Genomic DNA, 18457 nt, shown 5'->3' on the forward strand with positions numbered 1-18457 from the left:
CACTACCAGAGAGGCAGACACAGCCTCCAGGGTCTGTCTGCTGCTGTCCCAGGCAGTCCCTGGCTTCCTGGAAAACACTAGGCCCCAGGAACTGGCTGTTCCCTTCCAGCCTCCTGAGAATCAATACCTCAGCAGCTGCTGCTGAGGCTCATGGGAACAGACCAGGAAAGATCCAGGACCAGTCTGCTCTGGAGATAGAGATATGTCGACCCAGTACAGCCAGAATGTGGGAAGTGAATCATATTCTGTTGCAGGCAAGAGAAGATGGATGGAAGAGAGAACAAGTTGTGTGTGTGTGTGTGTGTGTGTGTGTGTGTGTGTGTGCGCGCGCGCGTGCACATGCACATGCGCGTGTGCGCACGCATACGTACCTGCTCTTGTGAGTCCCTGTGAGTCACAGTGCCCCTGCCCGCTATGGTTCCTTCTGCCAACAAGTATGCTGTGTTCTTAGATCTGTGCCTGGCCAGGCTCGCCCACCCCACCAAAGCCCAAGATCTGCCACCCATCAGGAATGCGGGGTTAGGAAATGAAAAACAGGTTCTTGTCCAAGAAAAAAAAAATTTATTATTATTTTTCTCTCTTAATTGGATTCAGCATTTCTCACTCCTCACACACATTCTCTCTGGCGGGGAACTCAAGTTTGTGCAAAGCGCAAAACGGGACTGTGCTTGCCTGGGCCCCTGGCCAGCAGCCCCTCTCACCTGACGGGGCTTATCTGTTCAGCTCCCTGCAGGCGACCTGTCCCAGCGCCTGACCTCCGAGTTTAGGCCTCTGACCTCTGCCTGTTCCCAGCCATATCCAGAGGAGTCAGAGGAGAGGAGGCTTCCATAATGCAGGAGATGGTTCTTGGAAAGCCCTCGTCATTTTCCTGCTGTGAAGGCCACCTCCTGGTGCCCTCCTACCAAGCTACACAGGGCCCTTGCCAGGTCACCCACCAGAGAGCCTCAGGGTAAAACTCAGCAGCTGAGCCGTGCTCCCAGCCTGCGCTTCCAGTTAATCATCTGGCCTGTCTTGACCATCACTTGCAAAATGCTAGATTGAAGACACTGTCCAACCTGTTGGACTAACACTGTGGATGCTGCCCTGCCTGCTGGCTTACAAACCCCCAAGCCCCATCCCTCTCCTTCTGTCTAGATGGCTCCCAGCACCTGGCTCCCTGACATCCAACACACTGCTTCCCACGTGTCATCCTGACTCCCACAGCTTCCATAGTAGGGGTGATGGGGTGCTTCAGGGCGCCAGACAGGCTTGTGTTTGCATATAAAAACAAGGTGATGTTCTAAATGTCTAAGAATATTGGTCCCCTGAAGTGATTCTCACTGCCTCCCTTTCTCCCTAACCCTTATCATTGTTATCTTGCCCCTAGCCCTGATAAGCCCAGCTTACATAGGGACTATTGTTGCCAGGCTGGGATTCTAGGCAAAAATTCTATAACTTATTTCTTGCTAGAAATCACCAGTACAATCCATATAGCTTATAAACATGATGATAAGACATACAATTTGGTAACAGAGTGGCTGGGGGAGGGGCAGGGAACCTGTGCATTTTGTATGTATATATATATAGATAGATGTGGAGTGTGTATATATATATATATATATATAAGTGGACATAGGTATAAAACTGCACCTTCTGTGAGAATCTCATTGCATGTGATAAGGTTCTAAATTTCAGCCTCTGATGATCTTTCCTTTGGTAATTGGTTCTTGGACCCCAGCAGGTGAACCTGGGTCTGCCAGGGTTGCCTGAGACATCAGGAATGAGAGGTGTTCCCCCTTCCTCCCTGAGGGAGGGGTTGAAGGTGACATAGCGCTAGATTCAGGGCAAGTCAATTAAATGGCCTCAGGAAAGGGCCAAGATGCCACCTGCTTGAGTGTTCCCAGACTGCTGGTCGACCCAGCTGGCTCTGGGTGAGCCTTGTTTGTTCTGAGTCCTGCTTCCTCCAAGAACAGTGGGTCCCTTTCGATGATCTCTCAAATGATCAGGATTCCACAGAGCCCAGCTCCCAAGAGAGGAGCTTGTCCCATCACTGCTAATGAAGGATTCACTTCACGTGCCATGTTGGAGCAGACACTGTCCATGGGTGCTTGGCTGAGGCTGGCTGGGGCAGCTGGGTGAGGTGTGCTAATCCCCTCCCGTCTAGGGCTGTACACTGGGGTTTATAATCCACCGGGTAGGGTCCAGATAGCAGCTGAAGGCTCTATCAGCCTTTTCCTGAAACCCAGCAGATCCTCCACTTGTGAAAAAAAAGAAAAGAAAAGAAATGCTGTTCCTTGCTGGACATGTGGCAGTGCCGGGTGCTGGTACCCTGGGCCCTCAGCGAAGAGTAACCGCCAGCCCCAGTATCCAAGCCAGGAGTGAGGTCCCTAGGGAAGTGCCTGAGGAGGCCTGCTGCACCCCACTGGGGGCACGGATGAGGGTCCTGCGGGCACATTTGCCCTTCCTTTTGGGCCGTGCTGTGGGCATGAGATCAAAGCCAAACTTGTGCTGGTAGTCGGGGGCATAGTCCTGCAGCTCGTGGGGCTGCTTGCCGGCGCCCATCTTAGAGATCTGGTTTCGGTTCCTGTGGCTGGTACAGTTCTTCCCTGGCTTCTTGTAGCCTGACCTGGAACCGGGAAGATGGCCATGAGGATGGCCCCTGTCTCTGGTGGGGCCATGGGGGAGGTGCTCTTTGCGAGCAGCTCTGTCAGTGGTGGTGAGTGTGTGCGACTTGATCTGGTGTGGCGATGCTGGCCCTGTGCAGTTCCGGAAGTCCTCGGCCCTCAGCAGCTTCAGGTCCTGGCCTTGCCTCAGCTCGGGGGTGGCACAGGGGACAGCAGAGCTGGAGCCTCGGAATCTCCGCAGCCATTCCCACAGGGATCGAGCCCGGCAGCCACAGTCCCAGGCGTTCCCATTGAGGCGAAGGAACTCCAGGGCTGCCAGGGGGGCCAGGCATTCACCTTGCAGCTCTGAGAGGCTGTTGTTGAAGAGGAATAGAGTGGTCAGCCTATGAAGATCGTGGAAAGCTTTGTGGTGGACCCACTGCAGCTGGTTCTCATGCAACAGTAGCCGATCCAGGTTGACCAGGCCCCGGAAGGGACCCTGGCCTAGGCTCCACAGCTTATTGCCATGGAGAAACAAGTGGCTGAGGTTGACCAGGTCCACAAAGATGTCATCCTGGAGGTACTCAATGTGGTTTTCCTGCAAGTAGAGGTACTGCAGGCTGTGCAAGCCACCAAAGATGCCCGCAGGCAGGGCACTAAGCCCACACTTATAGAGGTAGAGGGCATGAAGTTTCACCAGGCCTTGGAATGTCTCAGGTGCCAGCGTCCGCAGCTGCCGGTTGTCACCGAGGTCCAGTTCCTCTAGGTGAACAAAGCCCTCAAAGGTGTTGGGATCAATGTAGGTGATGTTGTTGGAGTAGATCCACAGGGTGACCATGGCGGGACTGAAATGGCCTTGCTGCAAGAGGGTGATGCGATTGTTCTGGAGGAAGATGCGCTCGCTCTCTTCAGGGATGCCTTCTGGGATGGCGGCAAAGTTGTGCGCCTGGCAACTGACAGTCATGGGCGCTGGGTAGCACACACAGTCCCGTGGGCAGCCGCCACCCAGGGGTAGCTCCCCAGCCAGCAGCAGCAGCAGCAGTTCCACACAGCACCCTGGCAGGGAGAGAGACAGCACAGCCAGTCAGGGGCTGCCCAGGGATCGGAGAGACAGACAGGCGAGGAGGGCGGGATGGGGACTGACATAGGGCTCTCCTCCATTGCCCTCCTCAGGGTCTGTTCTTGACCATACTGTAGCATGTGTCTCTTAGGCTGGATGGTAAATTTGGGGTTGGGGACCCTGATAACTCCAATATCCCCTTAGCTCTGCCCCTCAAGCCTCTTAAGCTCTACCTCAAGCAGCTGAGCTGAGCCTCCTCATCTTTATCGGCCCTGCTGCTATGAAAGCCCACAGTTGTGGACCAAAATGGTCAGCCTCTGGCTCTGGTCACAAGCCTGCCACTTGTTTACTATTATCTACCATCACGGACAATAGTTCTAACAAAGTATCACATCTGGTGTCCCGAGGAATCATTTTATCTAAATTATTTTAAATAAAGCTGAGCACTGTGGTGGTTCATGCCTATAATCTAGCTACTCAGGAGGCTGAGATCTGAGGACCAAGGTTCGAAGCCAGACGAGGCATGAAAGTCCTGGAGATTCTTATCTCCAATTAACCAGCAAAAAGCTGCAAGTGAAGCTGTGTCTCAAGTGGTAGAGCACCAGCCTTAATGAAAAAGCCAAGCAAGAGTACAAAGCCTAAGTTAAAGCCCCAGTTCTAATGCACACAAAAAAATGTTCCCGGGCTGGGAAGGTGGCTCAGTGGTAGAGTGCTTGCCTTGCATGCATGAGGCCCTGGGTTCAATTCCTCAGCACCACATAAGCAGAAAAAGCCAGAAGTGGTGCTATGGCTCAAGTGGTAGAGTGCTAGCCTTGATCTAAATAGCTGAGGGACAGTGCCCAGGCTCAGAGTTCAGGCCCCATGACTGACAAAGAAAAATGTTCCTAGTAACAAGCAAAGCATGCATGAATAACACCAAAGTGTACCTCAAAAGAAGTCTCATTTAGGGGCTGGGAAGGTGGCTCAGTGGTAGAGCGCTTGCCTTGCATGCCTGAGGCCCTGGGTTTGATTCCTCAGCACCACATAAGCAAAAAGAAAAAAAAAGCCAGAAGTGGCGCTGTGACTCAAGTGGTAGAGCGCTAGCCTTGAGCTGAAGAGCTGAGGAACAGCACCTAGGCCCAGAGTTCAGGCCCCATGACTGGACCAAAAAAAAAAGAAGTCTCATTTAGGGCTGGGAATGTGGCTTCGTGGTAGAGTGCTTCCCTAGCATGCATGAAGCCCTGGGTTCTATTCCTCAGTACCAAATACACAGACACACAAAAAAAACCAGAAGTGGTTCTGTGGCTCAAGTGGTAGAGTGCTAACCTTGAGCAAAAGAAGCTCAGGGACAGTGGCCAGGCCCTGAGTTCAAGCCACAGGACTGACAAAAAAGAAAAGAAATCTCATTTACATTGTCATCTATATCTTCAAATATGCAACACCCTTTCTGTACTTCAGTTTCTTCATTTCTAAAATCCACATAGCAGTAACTTTCAGCTGGACAGTTGTATGGGGGAGGGCACAAGTCGTTGAGGGGATAGTGTGGGCACCAGGGCTGATGAATGGACCTGTTCTGGGGGTCCATGAAACTGCCAGATGGAGCATCCCCCATCCCAGCCCACCTTCTGCCCTCCCCCTCCCCATCTCACTTGAGCTCCCAGGCTGAAGCTGCAAAACCAGGCCTTGGCTCTTGATTGTCCAGAGCATTTCCTCTGTAGCTTCCCTCTAATTGGGCATTAATTAGGCATTCGTTAATGGATCCTTAAAATAATTTATTTTCGGATGTGTCCAGCCTGTGGTCGGGTAATAGCCCCACGCTCATTATCTGAGTAGCCTCATTACAGACGATCGTCATTACCTGCCTTTTTCCAGGGTCACAGCTGCCCCAAGCAGCCCAGCAGACGCGCCAGGGCGGAGAGGACAGGCTCCAGGCCTACCGACACCCACCCCGGAGAGCTGGGCAGCCACCTCCCCCTGGCTATGTTGGCCTCTTGCCCCTTATCTGGTGGCTTGTTCAGCCAGGCCTCTTGGGATAGCTAAGGCGCCCTGGGCAGCTCAGCTGAGTCTTCTTCCTGCCAGCTGTGTTCAGAGTATTTATAATGAGAGACGCCACCCTCCTGGCCACCTCCCCCACCCACCACCTGGGCTTCCAGGACAACTACTGCCCTGGATCCTGGCTGAGCAGGTCTTATCGCCACTACTACCCCCTTGTTCCTAGCAGAAACAGCATCATAAATAAGTGACAGCTCCCAGCTGTTGGGAGTTAGGGGCTCCCAGAGAGTGGCAGCTGCTTCCCGTCCCCCCCTGTAATCACCCAGCGTCTACCCAGCGTTTCCAGCACATAAAAATCATTGCACATAATTTAGTTTTTGCATAATTGGGTTCAGTTGTGATTTCAGAGCAATTATGACCTTGGTGGTGGTGGCAGCACAGCACAGGACCGTTTCTGAGCCAGGTCAGGCTCTCTGTGGCCTCCGCAGGGCCTTCAGTCACCCAGCTGCTGCACAGCCTACTGTTTAGGCCAAGTCTATGGCCACCTTCAGAACATGCCTAGGAGATGTCTGCCAGCCTGTCCCTTGGAAACCTGTGTGTGGCTTCCAGTCCCTACTTCTCACCTCCATTTGTCCAGGGGTCCCAGCCCTGGAGGAAAGGCAAGGACAGGATGCAGTAGGAGCCTAAATTCCAAATCCCTGTCAGCCCAAAGGGAGCCTGCCTGGGCCTTTCAGCCTCCACATGCAGTCTGGGAGTGTCCAACCCCACTGACTACCCCTTTCATAGGGCTGAGCCTCCAATCTCAGCTTATACCCCTCCCTGCCCAGGTTGCTTTCTTTTAGGAAAGTCTCACCTTCCCGGAGGCGAGGTGTAACCCTCTCCTAGACACTCGGAGAGAGCCCAGGCTCCTGGTTCAAGGGCATTCCTGGTGTTCACTGTGCTTAAGGGGACATGGTAGGCCTTACGCTGGTGGTCCTGTGTACACAAAGGAATTTCCTTCCCTCAGTCTGCAGCTGTGGGAAGGGGGGCTGTGGCAGGCTTAGCACTAATCCCACTCGACATTTGTACAGCTCACTGGAGTTTACAGAGGGCTTCTGCGTGTGCTCCTCTGATCCTTAGAGAGGGAGCGGCCCTTTCCCACCTTTGGTATTGCTCTGTCTCTGTAAGGCCCCCAGGAGAAGTTAGGGGCCCATGGAAAGTTGTACCCCTCAGACAGAAAGCAGGTACCTCCAGGGGATGCCAATATACAGGAAAAGGGAGATCAGGGACTCAGTTTAGTAAACAAACAACAAAAAAAACCAACCAGAAAATCTTGTGAATGCACTATAGCATTTACAAGAGGCAAGGGTCCAAAGGCAGGACAGAGGGAAGGCCCCTGCCCTTCCTCTCAGAAGGCCACAAGAGGACAAGGGACCCTAGCCAAGTCTTGGTGCAAGGGCCAAACTCTTGTTCCCTATTATCCCAAGAAAGAACATGGTGTTATGTTGTTAGGGTCTGGGGCAACAAGGCCACAGGGACCATATGTTGCAGTGGCTTCCATCCAAAGGCCAGAGGACAGTGAAAGGCTCCTCCAGAAGCAGGTGGGGGCTGCTGGGATCTGAGCCCAAGGCAGCTGCTCTCTGCCCTCTAATACTGTTCAGATGCCCGTGTCTGTGCCAGATCCCCCTGCCCCTCCATTTGTGGGCAGGGGGCTCTCCGCTAAGTGCTTCCCTGCCCTGGTAGCTGGTGTCTTTGAGACTCTGGACTCAATGCTCTAGCCATCCTCACCTACTTCTGTCTCCCCTACCTGAACCAGGATCTAGATTGTCACCCTTCTGGTGTCTTCACTTGGAGGCGGCCAGCACCCTACTGCCATAGCTTTCCCTATGCCCCTGCCATGCAGCTCTTGGGAGCCCTGCCCCGCTGATTGCCTGATTAATGTACTAACAATATCGCCTGGAGATTTCGCTGTACATTTTAAGATTGCAAATGATCAGGGCCCCTCCTAAATAGGGTGGGAGACGGAGAGGTGGGGGTTGTTCTGCCCGAGGGAACTGAAGAAAGCAAGCCAGACCTCCTCCTGCCTGCCTCCTTTGGGTGATGCCCTTTTAGCAACTGCCAAACTCCCAGCCTCCCACACCACGTCTGAGCTCACCACCTCTCTGCAGCCTCATTCATTCTTTTCTCCATTCAACACTTATTCCCTCCTCCCCCCACCCCCCACCACACTTCAGGAGTCTCAGAGAGTCAGAAGTGCCAGCACAGGGAGGGCCCAGTCATGACTCAGGTGAGTCTTCACAATACTAGGCAGGATGACCAGGCACCGGGACCCAGAGTAACCATCTGGCAAGAGAGCATGGGGGAAGTTGAGGGAGGAGGCTTGGGAACACACCTGCCACCTCCCCCCCCCCCAACTTCAAACATTATTTGATCACCAGTTAATGGCATGACTTGGGCAGGTCTTCAGCCTCCGGGAGTATGTAATCTGGGAAATGGGGCTGAGAGGGGTCCCTGCCCATGAGGCTGCTTTAGGATTCTATGGCAGAAGTCTGCTCAGGGCTGAGCATGCCACCCAGCACAGAGGTGATACAGGCAAGAGAGCTGGCACTGTTTTCCCACCTCCTCCCTGCAAACATAACCCTCTACTGCTGGGCTAGAGGCACGATGTACAGCAGAACCAAGACCTGAGCCCAGGTGGCCACTGCACCCAGGCCAGTCCAGATGGTTTATGTTCAGTCCCAGAGGTAGGAAAGAAAATACAAAGGATGCACTGTGTGCAAAGGCATTGAGCCAGGAAAGCAGGAAGGAGTGCCCTCCACCCCCATCCTTCACCTGGGCCCTCTAACTGGGCAGAATGTCCCAGAAAGTTGGAACCTGAGCTCAGTTGGCCAGGACAGCAGCCCAGGGTTGGAGTGACCAGAGATCTTGACACTGGGACCAGCACCAACAGACCTCTGTCCCAAGCCAAAGTCTGATGGCTATTGTGGAAGGGGACCAGTTCTTCCCAGCCCCTGGAAGCAAGAAGAGAACTGAGGGGGACCCAGTCCAACTGCGCGCAATGGCCCATTGGGAGCAGCATCATTTCACAGAGGAGGAAATGAGGGTCCCAGAGGGTCAGCACCTGAGCAGGCCACATGGCTAGGGAGCAGAACAGTGGGGTTAGTGGGCCAGGCCCCACCCAGAGGACTCTAGACCCCAGCTCCCCAAGGCATGCAGGCAGCTGAGGGCTGACCAGCCCTTTCAGGCCCTAAGGTCCCAGGCTTGATCACTACAGCCTGCTGGCGCCTGAGGGGCTGCTCCTTCCTAGTCCCATGGCTTGCATCCCCGTGGCTGCTAAGCAGGTCTAAGGGGGCCCTCTGAGGCTTGGAGACCGGTCAGCAGCCATGTGGTCGATTCCTCCCGCTCTGTAGTTCTTCAACCCTCCCCCCAGCCTGGCCAGAGGCTCTTCTCCAAGCTAATCAATGCTAACCCAATGCTCTCTGCCGAGTGCACGGTGGCCACCGGCCAGGTCGGCTGCACTCAGGGGGCTGCTGGCGCCTCAAACCACTTGGCACTTATGCCACTTGTATCCTAAGCATAGGTCTCTTCCTGGTGAGTTACTCCCTCCCTTCACCCCACCCCCTCACAGCCTAGCCCAGCGCTGGAGATAAGAAAGCCAGCTCCTCTAATCAGAGCTTCTCTGATGGACATGGGGGGGGGGGGGGAGCAGAGTGGCCAGTATCCTCCAGACCATGGCAGAGAACAGCAGGAGCTGGAGACACCTGGGTTCAAATCCTGAATCTTTTGCTTAAAGACCTGATCCTGGTACTTGTTTGAGCCTTACTTTCCTCACCCTATAAAATGGGAACAATCACTTTAAAGCTCCAGTGCGGGGTCCTCTTGACTGCAGATGCTGGTATCCACCCACCTCACCCACATCTCCATCTGTCAAAAGCAATCGCCATCCAAGCCAGTCACCAGTGGCTCATGCCTGTAATCCTAACTACTCAAGAAGCTGAGATCTGAGGATCAAGGCTTGAAGCCAGCCCAGGCAGGAAAGGACTTTAACCACCAAAAGGCCAGAAGTAGAGATGTGATTTAAATGGTAGAGCAACAGCCTTGAGCAAACAAACAAACAAAAACAAAACTAAAGAATAGCACCCAGGTCCTGAGTTCAAATCCCAGTACTGACTCAAACAAACAAACAAAAAATCCATCCAAACCAAACTCTGCTCTTCCCCCTACCCTCTAGCCTTCTCCACTTACATCTTCTCCCTCTTAGGTAAGGAGGCTTCTTTATTTTGGCTGTTCAAGCCAAACACCTTAGCTAGAACTTTCTTCTTACCCCACACCCATCTCCTAGAAAATTCTGTGGGCTCAACTTTAGAATTCATCCAGCATCCATCCACACTCACTGCTCACCTGGACTATAGCAGTAGCCTCTTCAGAGGCCCTTCTGCCCCTGCTCTTGCCCCTACATCTCCTCCAACTCAGCATCCAGGGAGACCCAGGACAAATCTGAATCAGTCCTCTGCCCAGACTCTCTATGGCTCCCATCTCACTCACAAGTTTGTACCATGGCCCAGAGGCCCCACCTTCCCCAGCCGTACTGATCTTGCTGCAGTCCCTCCTACACACCACAGGCACTCCACCTCCAGCCTTCGCATGTGCTATTCCCTCTACCTGGAACCCTGCCCGGAGTGTCTGCTGAGCTCTGCCCAAAGTACCTTCTTGGCAAGGCCTCCATTGAGCAGCCTGTTTGAAAGGTGTCCCTTCCCTGCTTCACTTTACCCCCTCTTCTCATACACCGCATATGTCTATTAACTTTCTGTGTCCTGCTGCTGAGTGCTGACTCCATGAAGACAGGATTACCTACATACAACCAGAGCTCAGCGACAATGGCTAGGTGAAGCAGACAACTCCTTTTTTTAAAATACTGGTCCTGGGGCTTGAACTTAGGGCCTAGGTGCTGTCCCTGAGCTTTGTTTTTGCTCAAGGCTAATGATCTATCACTTGAGCCACAGCTCTACTTCTGGCTTTTTGCTAGTTATCTGGAAATGAGTCTTACAGACTTTCCTCCCCAAGCTGGCTTCAAACCTTGATCTTCAGATCTCAGCCTCCTGAGTAGGTAGGATTACAGGTATGAGCCATCAACATCCAGTTCAGGCATTTTCTTGAGTTCGTGGTGGAAGCGGGGGGTGTGGTGAGGGGCAGCATTCAAAAGCAATGCTCACAAAACCCTAGGCCCAGGGCCCGGCTCCAAGTAGATGCTTTCTCATTAATTCTGAGCAGACACAGAGCCTTAAGACAAGAGTAGAGACTTGAAGTGTTCCTCTGGATCCATTTTAGGAGACTCTGGGAAGGAGGACCCAGAGCTAGCCAGGGACAGGGGTCTCCTAGGACAGATGTGCCTAGGGCTGAGGGGTTCCCCAGATGTGAGAAAACAGTGCTAAAACTAGGCCATTCCCAAACTAACAAGCACAAATCATCCAGAGTGGAGGCCAGGATTGTGACTCCCCTCAATAACAAACAAACGAAAGAAAAACACCTCTGGGTACAAGAGAGCCTGGAGGCATCTGTGTCCTGGGATTCCAAACCTTGGCCTACTGTCAGCCAGAGAGGCATGCTTGGGCCCAGAGAGAGCCTGTGGGTGGACATGTGGATGTCTAGGCAGGTGTGCACACACCTGTGTTAATGTGTTCCTGTGTATGCAATGTGTGCCTGTATGTATGTGCTTTTGTGTACAAGTGTGCAAGCCTGTGGATTTATATATATATGTGTGTGTGTCCACGGCTCTGTATATATACATAAGCATGGTGATGCATATATCTGGGAACACATGCATACACAGGTAAACACGCATTGGTCTCTAGGTACTATGGATGGCAGCCCAGTCCTCCCTTTTATCCTGTCGCATCCCTGAGAAGAGGCAGGGCCAGAGGCACACACTGGGAGGAGGGAAATGAGCCTGTCTTAGCCAGCCCTCCCTCTCACTTTGCCTTCAGCTCTGGCTCTCCTCCTGACATGCTGAATTATGCACCCACTTCAGTTCCTCTGGAGCACTAGGATCACTCTTAACTGAGAAGTGGGTGGCTCCTTGTTGGAATAACCTTTCAGCTTTCATCTGCCTTGGCTGGTCCCCTGGAACAGGCTGGCCATGAATGCTGCACTAATTGGGCTGCCAACTTCTCACAGGGCCTTGTGGGAGCAACTTGGGCCTCCCCACGTCCTCCCATCGGGTCCACTGCCTCCTCATTGTAAGGGCTCTGAGCCTAGCAGAGCTGGGGGCTACATACAGACAACTAAATACCCAGGCATTGGCCAGGCTTGTTCCCAGCCACAATATGGGGGACATTTTACCTGGACAACATCTAGTGGATCAGGAAACCTCTTGAGGCCTCAGTTTCTTCATCTGGAAAGTGGAGTGAGCGCCTGCCTTACTCAGTGAGCCTGGGCACTGGCTTTGCTCAGTAGTGCCTACTGTGTGGGAGGCCCTACCTAAGTGACAATTGTGTCACTGGGTTGTTAGGCAAAAGAAGCTGCTCCCAGACTGCCTTTGGGCTGTCTCCATCCTCAAAGGGGCTTTGGCTTTCACCCTACCTACCCTTACGTCCCAGGACCCCAGAGCCATGGTAGATGGAGCTGTCTGCTAGAAACCTGGGCTGTGGACTTCACCTTCACCTCCTGCTTTCTCTCTTCCCTAGCTCATAAAATTGCCCTGTTGACTCAATGCATTCCTTGGTTTGGGAATCCCAGTATTTGGGCTATGACAAACCAGACTCCCAAAATGAGGGGGGCTTCTGTGGGGGTGACACAGTCCTCAATGGTAAATGTCTAGGGGGCCACTTGCCTGCCTGGTGGCCCATGGAGTATGAGGGAAAGGGAGCTGGGTGCAAGTGTCTGTCAAACTGAAGATTCCAATACTGGGCAGGGCTGAGCACTCAGCCAGGCACAGCAGGAGATGGTACCTTACCTTTGAGAAGCAGGTGCAGAATTCTCTGCAAAGAACTCTTATTCCTAGTACCCAAAGAACCATCTTTTCCTGACACTCAGAGGGAGGCATTCAAGACCAGGGTACAGAGCATACCCAATTCTTTTTTTTTTTTTTTTTTGGTTGGCAGTGGGGCTTGAACTCTGGGCCTGGGCGCTGTCCCTCAGCTCTTCAGCTCAAGGTGAGCGCTCTACCACTTGAGCTACAGCGCCACTTCCGGTTTTCTGGTGGTTTATTGGAGATAGGAGTCTCACGGTCTCTCCTGCCTGGGCTGGCTTTGAACCACGATCCTCAGATCTCAGCCTTCTGAGTAGCTAGGATTACAGGCGTGAGCCACCAGTGCCCGGTGAGCACACCCAATTCTGCAGCTATCTTTCCTACCCTCCTTCATTTCTGTGAGAGGCTGGGCTCTGGAACAGTAAGAGGCATAACTCCCTTCCTATGGCCTCCGTTCTGAGGAGGACACAACAGGAAAAGAAAGGAGCCTCAAAATGACAAATTGTAAGTCCTCAGAACTTGAAGAAGGTGTTAAGATTCAGCTGAATCTCTATGTGCGCCTGGAGGGCCTCCCTGAAGAGTGACATGGGAATAAAAAACCTAAAGGCTAAGAAGCAGTTGAGGAAGAAACTTCTAGGCAGAGGGAATGAGAGGTACAAAGGTTCTGGGGCAGGACTGATCTTGATGCAGATAAAGGCAGGGCAAGAGATAAAAGCCAAAAGGTAGGAACCAGGGGTAGGATCTTAAAAGTCACAATAAAGAGTTTAGATTCTATTCTGAGTATGGCAAGAAAACACTGGAGGCCCTGAGGTAGGGGTGATGTGGCTGGATAAGAGGATTTCCTCTTAGATGGGTGATGGGAAGCAAGAATGAGGCCAGGAGACCTATTATCATTGTCTTTGAGAGATGTTTGGGTCCTGAAGACAGGGAACTCTTTAGATGACAAGTACAGGGACCATAGAAACCTTCACCAAGACTAGAAGGAAGTAGGTGACACCAAGAGACTAAAGGAGCCTAGGAAAACAGGCTTGGGGACAACCAAGAACTCCATTTAGGACATGTGAAGCCTGGCAGCTGGATGTATACAACACAGGAATCCAGAGGGGAGCAGTAAACTCAGGAGCCATCAGTATAGAGATGGTATTTAATCTGTGGGAATGGATGAGGTCACAGTGGAGAGGTAAGAGGCAATACACCGCAGCACACTAGTACCGGAGGAAGGCAGAGAAAAAGCCGGTGAAAGAGGAGGAGTCATTGGTGGAGGAGGAGCCAGCAAAGGAGGAATGGCCAGTGAGGTCACAGGCAAACAGGAAGAGCTAGGAACGTGTCGCAAATCAGAAAGTGGAGGGTTTCCAGAAGGAGGGAGAAATCAGTACCGAAGGCTGTGGAGAGTTTACACGGTGACAGCGAAGTGTCTGATGGATTTGGCAACATGGAGGTAATTGTTGGCTCTGGCAAGTTCATTTCTGGCAGGAATGGTGAGGATAAAACATACTGGAGTAGATGAAGAGTGACTGAAAGGCAGGGAAGGAAAGATGGCCTAGGATCAGCCAGGAAAGGTGAGGGTGTGTGTGCTGAGTTAACATGTGGCTGGGAATCATAATGGCTCACAACAACAAAGGCTGTTTCACAAGATCGTGGGAAGGCTGAAGATGCACAGGGAATCTGGTCAGTTGGAATGAGCACCCCTAACCCCGAACACTGCCAGGAATAGTTTTATAGGTAGGACCAACTACTAGTTCTTTCCTGTGTGTCAGGCAACAGAAATCATCCTTGCTCCTATTTCATTAGTTAACACAACGCATGTGGACCTGTCTGTCCATATTGAGCCGGGAAGACTCCTCTTGGGGAACTCAGGGAGTAGGGTATGTTTGTGGGCATTCAGAATCTACTCATACAGGAAGGACTACCAAGAATATGAGCAGAGAAATGTGGAAAGCCCTGCAGGGGTGTGGGCCGAGGGCAGTTATTATCTATCTTTTTTAAAAAAAGAACTTTTTAAAATTATAGTTTTTATCTTCAGTTGATACATAGCAATTGTATGTGTATTTATGGGGTACAGTGTGACATTTCAAAACATGTACACAATGTGTAATGATCAGATCAGAGCAATTAGCATATCCATCAACTCCAACACTTATCATTTCTTTGTCTTGGGAACATTCAAAATTCTACTAGCTATTTTGAAATATACAATTAATTGCTGAAGGCTGTGGAGAGTTTACATGATGACAGTTTTCCTACTGTGCCATAGAACAGTCGAAGTTACTCCTCCTATCCAGCTGCACCCCTGTACCCGTTAACCATCCTCTCTTCATCCTCTATCTCCTCTCAGTGTTTGTTTTTGGGGGGAAGGAAGAAATAGAGTCTGTTTGCTTGCCAATGAGCATAATTCAGAAGGAGGAGGGGAGAGGGAGAAAGAGGGAGAATGAGAGGCTGAAGCAGTAGTTGGGAGCGGGCAGGAGAAGATGGGACCCAGGACTGATAAGGAACACCTGTCCACTGTAACGGGGGACTATGATATACATAGAGAAGGAGATAGAACTGGACTGGAATGGTTTCTATTTTCTCTCTGAAGAGGTCCTTGGCTGAGTATGGAGGTAGGTGGGGGTGGGGGGAAGTTTGAAACAGACAGAAGAGGTAGGCATCCTGCATCAGAGTGAGCCAGCTCTCTCAGTCACCTGAGGATCCTCTGGGGCTCCAACCTGCTGCCTAGCTTTGGGGCTTTCTTCAGCAGTCTTAGCTATGCAGGTGTACCAAGGAGGCAAGGTAGCCCAAGGGTGGGGTTTCTAGGTGAGGCCAAAGAGTCAAGAAAGGACAAAGAAGTTGAAAGTGTTCACAAGCAAGGGTTTCTAATCCCCACTGACCCAGCTTCTGACTAAATTCTCATTTCCTGTTAGATTCCCAGGGCTGTCTCTCAACCAGACTTCTCCCATCTTACCACACACATCTTTTCTCCTTTGACCCCTCTGTGGTATCTCTCCTGATTGGCTCCTTGTGACAGACACCTGTGGAGCCCAGCTGAGCTGCTCAGGTCCTTGGCTTCCAATTTCCCCCCATCTTTCTTGCTGGCTGGAACATGGCATATTTACCAGGGGTCTACTGCTGCCAGTCCTCAAACTCCAGATGTGGGAAATTTGGCCCAGATAGCACTTCACATGAGTTTCCCATGTGCTCCCCAGGCCTTGTTTTCATGTATCAGGTTTTCCCTTTAAAGTTATTCATCATTGTTTACTTTGATTTTAAAATAACAGTTTCTGGTTGAAAGAAATGTGAAAAGTCTAGAAGCAAAAAGCAGAATTACCACTATATTGCCATTACCCTTGACAGCCATCGACAGGGCCTTGCTATACCTTCTTTCAATGCTTCCTTCATTTATATAGGGCATATAAAAATTAAATAAAAATTTTATTTCAAGAAATAAAGTTGAGTTCATGCTATACCTGCAGCTCTGTGTGCCGCATTATCTGCTTTAACCATTCCATTCCATCAGCAGTTCTGTGTTAAGGAAGAAGAAATAGGAGCCCAGCAGGCAGAGGAGCCCCACCTCCAGGGCAGTACAATGTAATGGGGAGCATAGCTCTCATCTGCCAGCCATGACCATATAAAATTTCACCTTACACCTGGGCGCCAGTGGCTCACATCTATAATCCTAGCTACTCAGGAAGCTGAGAGCTGAAGATTTGGGTTCAAACCATCCCAGGCAGAAAAGTCCATGAGACTCTTATCTCCAGTGAGCTAGCAAAAAGCTGGAAGTGGAACTGTGGCTCCAGTGGTAGAACACCAGCCTTGAGTGACAAAGCTAAGGGACAGTGTCCAAGCTCTGAGTTCAAGTCTCAGTACCTGTGCATGTGTGCATACAGACACACACATACACACACATGTGCATGTGTGTGTACACACACATCTAAAAAGGAGAGGAGAAAGAGATCTAGGGAGTTGTGAGAACTATGGAATATATAAGAATGGAGTGTAAAGAGTTTGAAGGTGGAATTCCAGCCAGGGTAAAAAGCTATGCAGAGGGCTTGATGCCAGAGGCAACAGTCAGTTAACTGAAAGAAAAATATGTGGTAACAGACAGGATTTTGAGAGACTGCAGAGGTCCCACTGTTCGGATAAAAGTTATAATTTATTTATCTGTGAAACATTTAGATTGTCTCTCATTTTTCACTGTTATAAATTATCATGACAAAAGTCAGTAATACTAGTTGCCTTCTGGGAGGACTGTTGAGAAGTTGGGGGACTGGGGTGAAGGAACTGTCACTGAATACGTGTCAGGGACTTTTGATTTATTATCATGTGGCTATGGTAACACATGCTAAATGCTATCCGGGCCAATATGTCAATTTAATGTTTGGAGAGTCAGTGAGATGTAAACTAAATAACACTGAGATGAACATCTTTGTGCACAAACACAGCTTTGTTCAAGTTTCTGATCCTTTTCTTAGATTCTTAGATTATTGTATCCAAGTTTGTTTGTTTGTTTTTGGTGGTCATGGGGCCAAGTCCTCTTGATGAACTGACAAGTCACCTTCCAGAAGCTTTAGCTCACAAAATTCTTTGGTACTGCACCTAGGAGACCACCAGGCTTGGGGGCTTTCAGAGATCTGGTCCTTTCTTCCGCTTTCCCAGCCAAATTGGGAGCTACCCAGAGACAGACTTCTGTCTCACATGAAGAATAGATTGTGAGGGAGCCAATGGGGGGTTCACATATGTTAAAAAACCTCCTGGGGGCGCTCACATATACTCTTTGAACATTCCTTCCCCCAAATTATTGTGAAGATATTCATATTCCCATTTTACCATTGAGAATAAAAATGTGGTTCAATAAATTAGTGAGTGATTCGCCCAAGATGGTGGAGCCAGGATTCAAATAAGACAGATTTGGCATCCAGTAATATGAGGCGACATGGCTCTGCTTTGTAGCTACTGCTCACTCAGAAACTTTCCCAGCAGCACCTTCTCCGGTACCCCAACATGCAGCCCCCTTACCTCCCATGGGCTGTATCCTTGCCCCTGGAGGATCACTTTGCCTCTACCCCATCTCTATTATTTATTCCTCTCCTCGAGCTTCACACTCCGGAGTCCTGGGAAATGGACAAGGCAGAGGGGGAAGGAAGTGGAAATTCTGTGTAATACCCTCGTCTGTATCACAAAACTTGTCTTAAGTGCCAGCCCTAGGGATTTGCTGGAGTTGGTGCGACAGAGGTGGGGCTGAAGGTCAGATTAAATTGGACTAGTAACCCCCAGAGGGATACTTGAAAGAGGTTGCTAAAGAAAGAGTTTCCGGCAGGGAGGGATGTGAGTTGACAGAGGCAGGCAGCAGGCAGAGCATGGCTGGCCAGCCAGGCCAGCCCTGTTTGGTAGGGCTTGGTGGTGACAGGTCTGGGTTCACAGGAAACCTTAAATCTTGCCTCCCCCCCCCCTCCAATAATGAGTTGGTATAAAAATGGATCTTGAATAAAATTGTCTGCAGTTTTCAAATTTCAAACTGCATTAGTCAAAATATATCAAATTTCCATGTACTGGCTTACCACCTGCTCAAAAATCAGATCCCTTTTCAGCTGGAATATATTGAAATATGAATCACCCCCTGAGAGGCACAGGGAACAAAAGCAAGAGGGTTAGGTCCTCTCCGAATGTGCAGCGGGCAGGCTAGAATCCTAGGCTATCTTTGGGTTCTCCCCACCCTTCACCCCACAAACGGCTTCTTGCATTACATAGGTTGCCCGACCTCCTCAGCCACTTCCAATGTTAGATTTCTAACTCAAACACCTAAAATCTCGGAAATCTATGCCACACAGGCCTGAACATAATCATTTCAGTCATCCAGCCATTCATGAGCACCTACTATGTGTTGGGTGTCCAGACTTGTCCAAGAGGCAGATCTCTAACCCT

General features: G+C 50.8%; 1 protein-coding gene across 1 annotated transcript in view; it reads right to left on the minus strand.

Annotated features, from left to right (window-relative positions):
• Positions 1 to 578: 578 nt before the first annotated feature.
• Rtn4rl1 (reticulon 4 receptor like 1) overlaps positions 579 to 18457 on the minus strand; it is a 79322-nt gene continuing 61443 nt past the window's right edge. The window contains exon 2 of the mRNA XM_042674016.1: positions 579 to 3638. Coding sequence (XP_042529950.1) covers positions 2317 to 3638 — 1322 coding nt within the window. The 3' untranslated portion in view covers positions 579 to 2316. The remainder of the gene's footprint in view (positions 3639 to 18457) is intronic.

This window comes from Dipodomys spectabilis, unplaced genomic scaffold (assembly GCF_019054845.1).
Source record: "Dipodomys spectabilis isolate Male_0828 unplaced genomic scaffold, ASM1905484v1 ptg000018l, whole genome shotgun sequence".
Lineage (NCBI taxonomy): Eukaryota > Metazoa > Chordata > Mammalia > Rodentia > Heteromyidae > Dipodomys > Dipodomys spectabilis.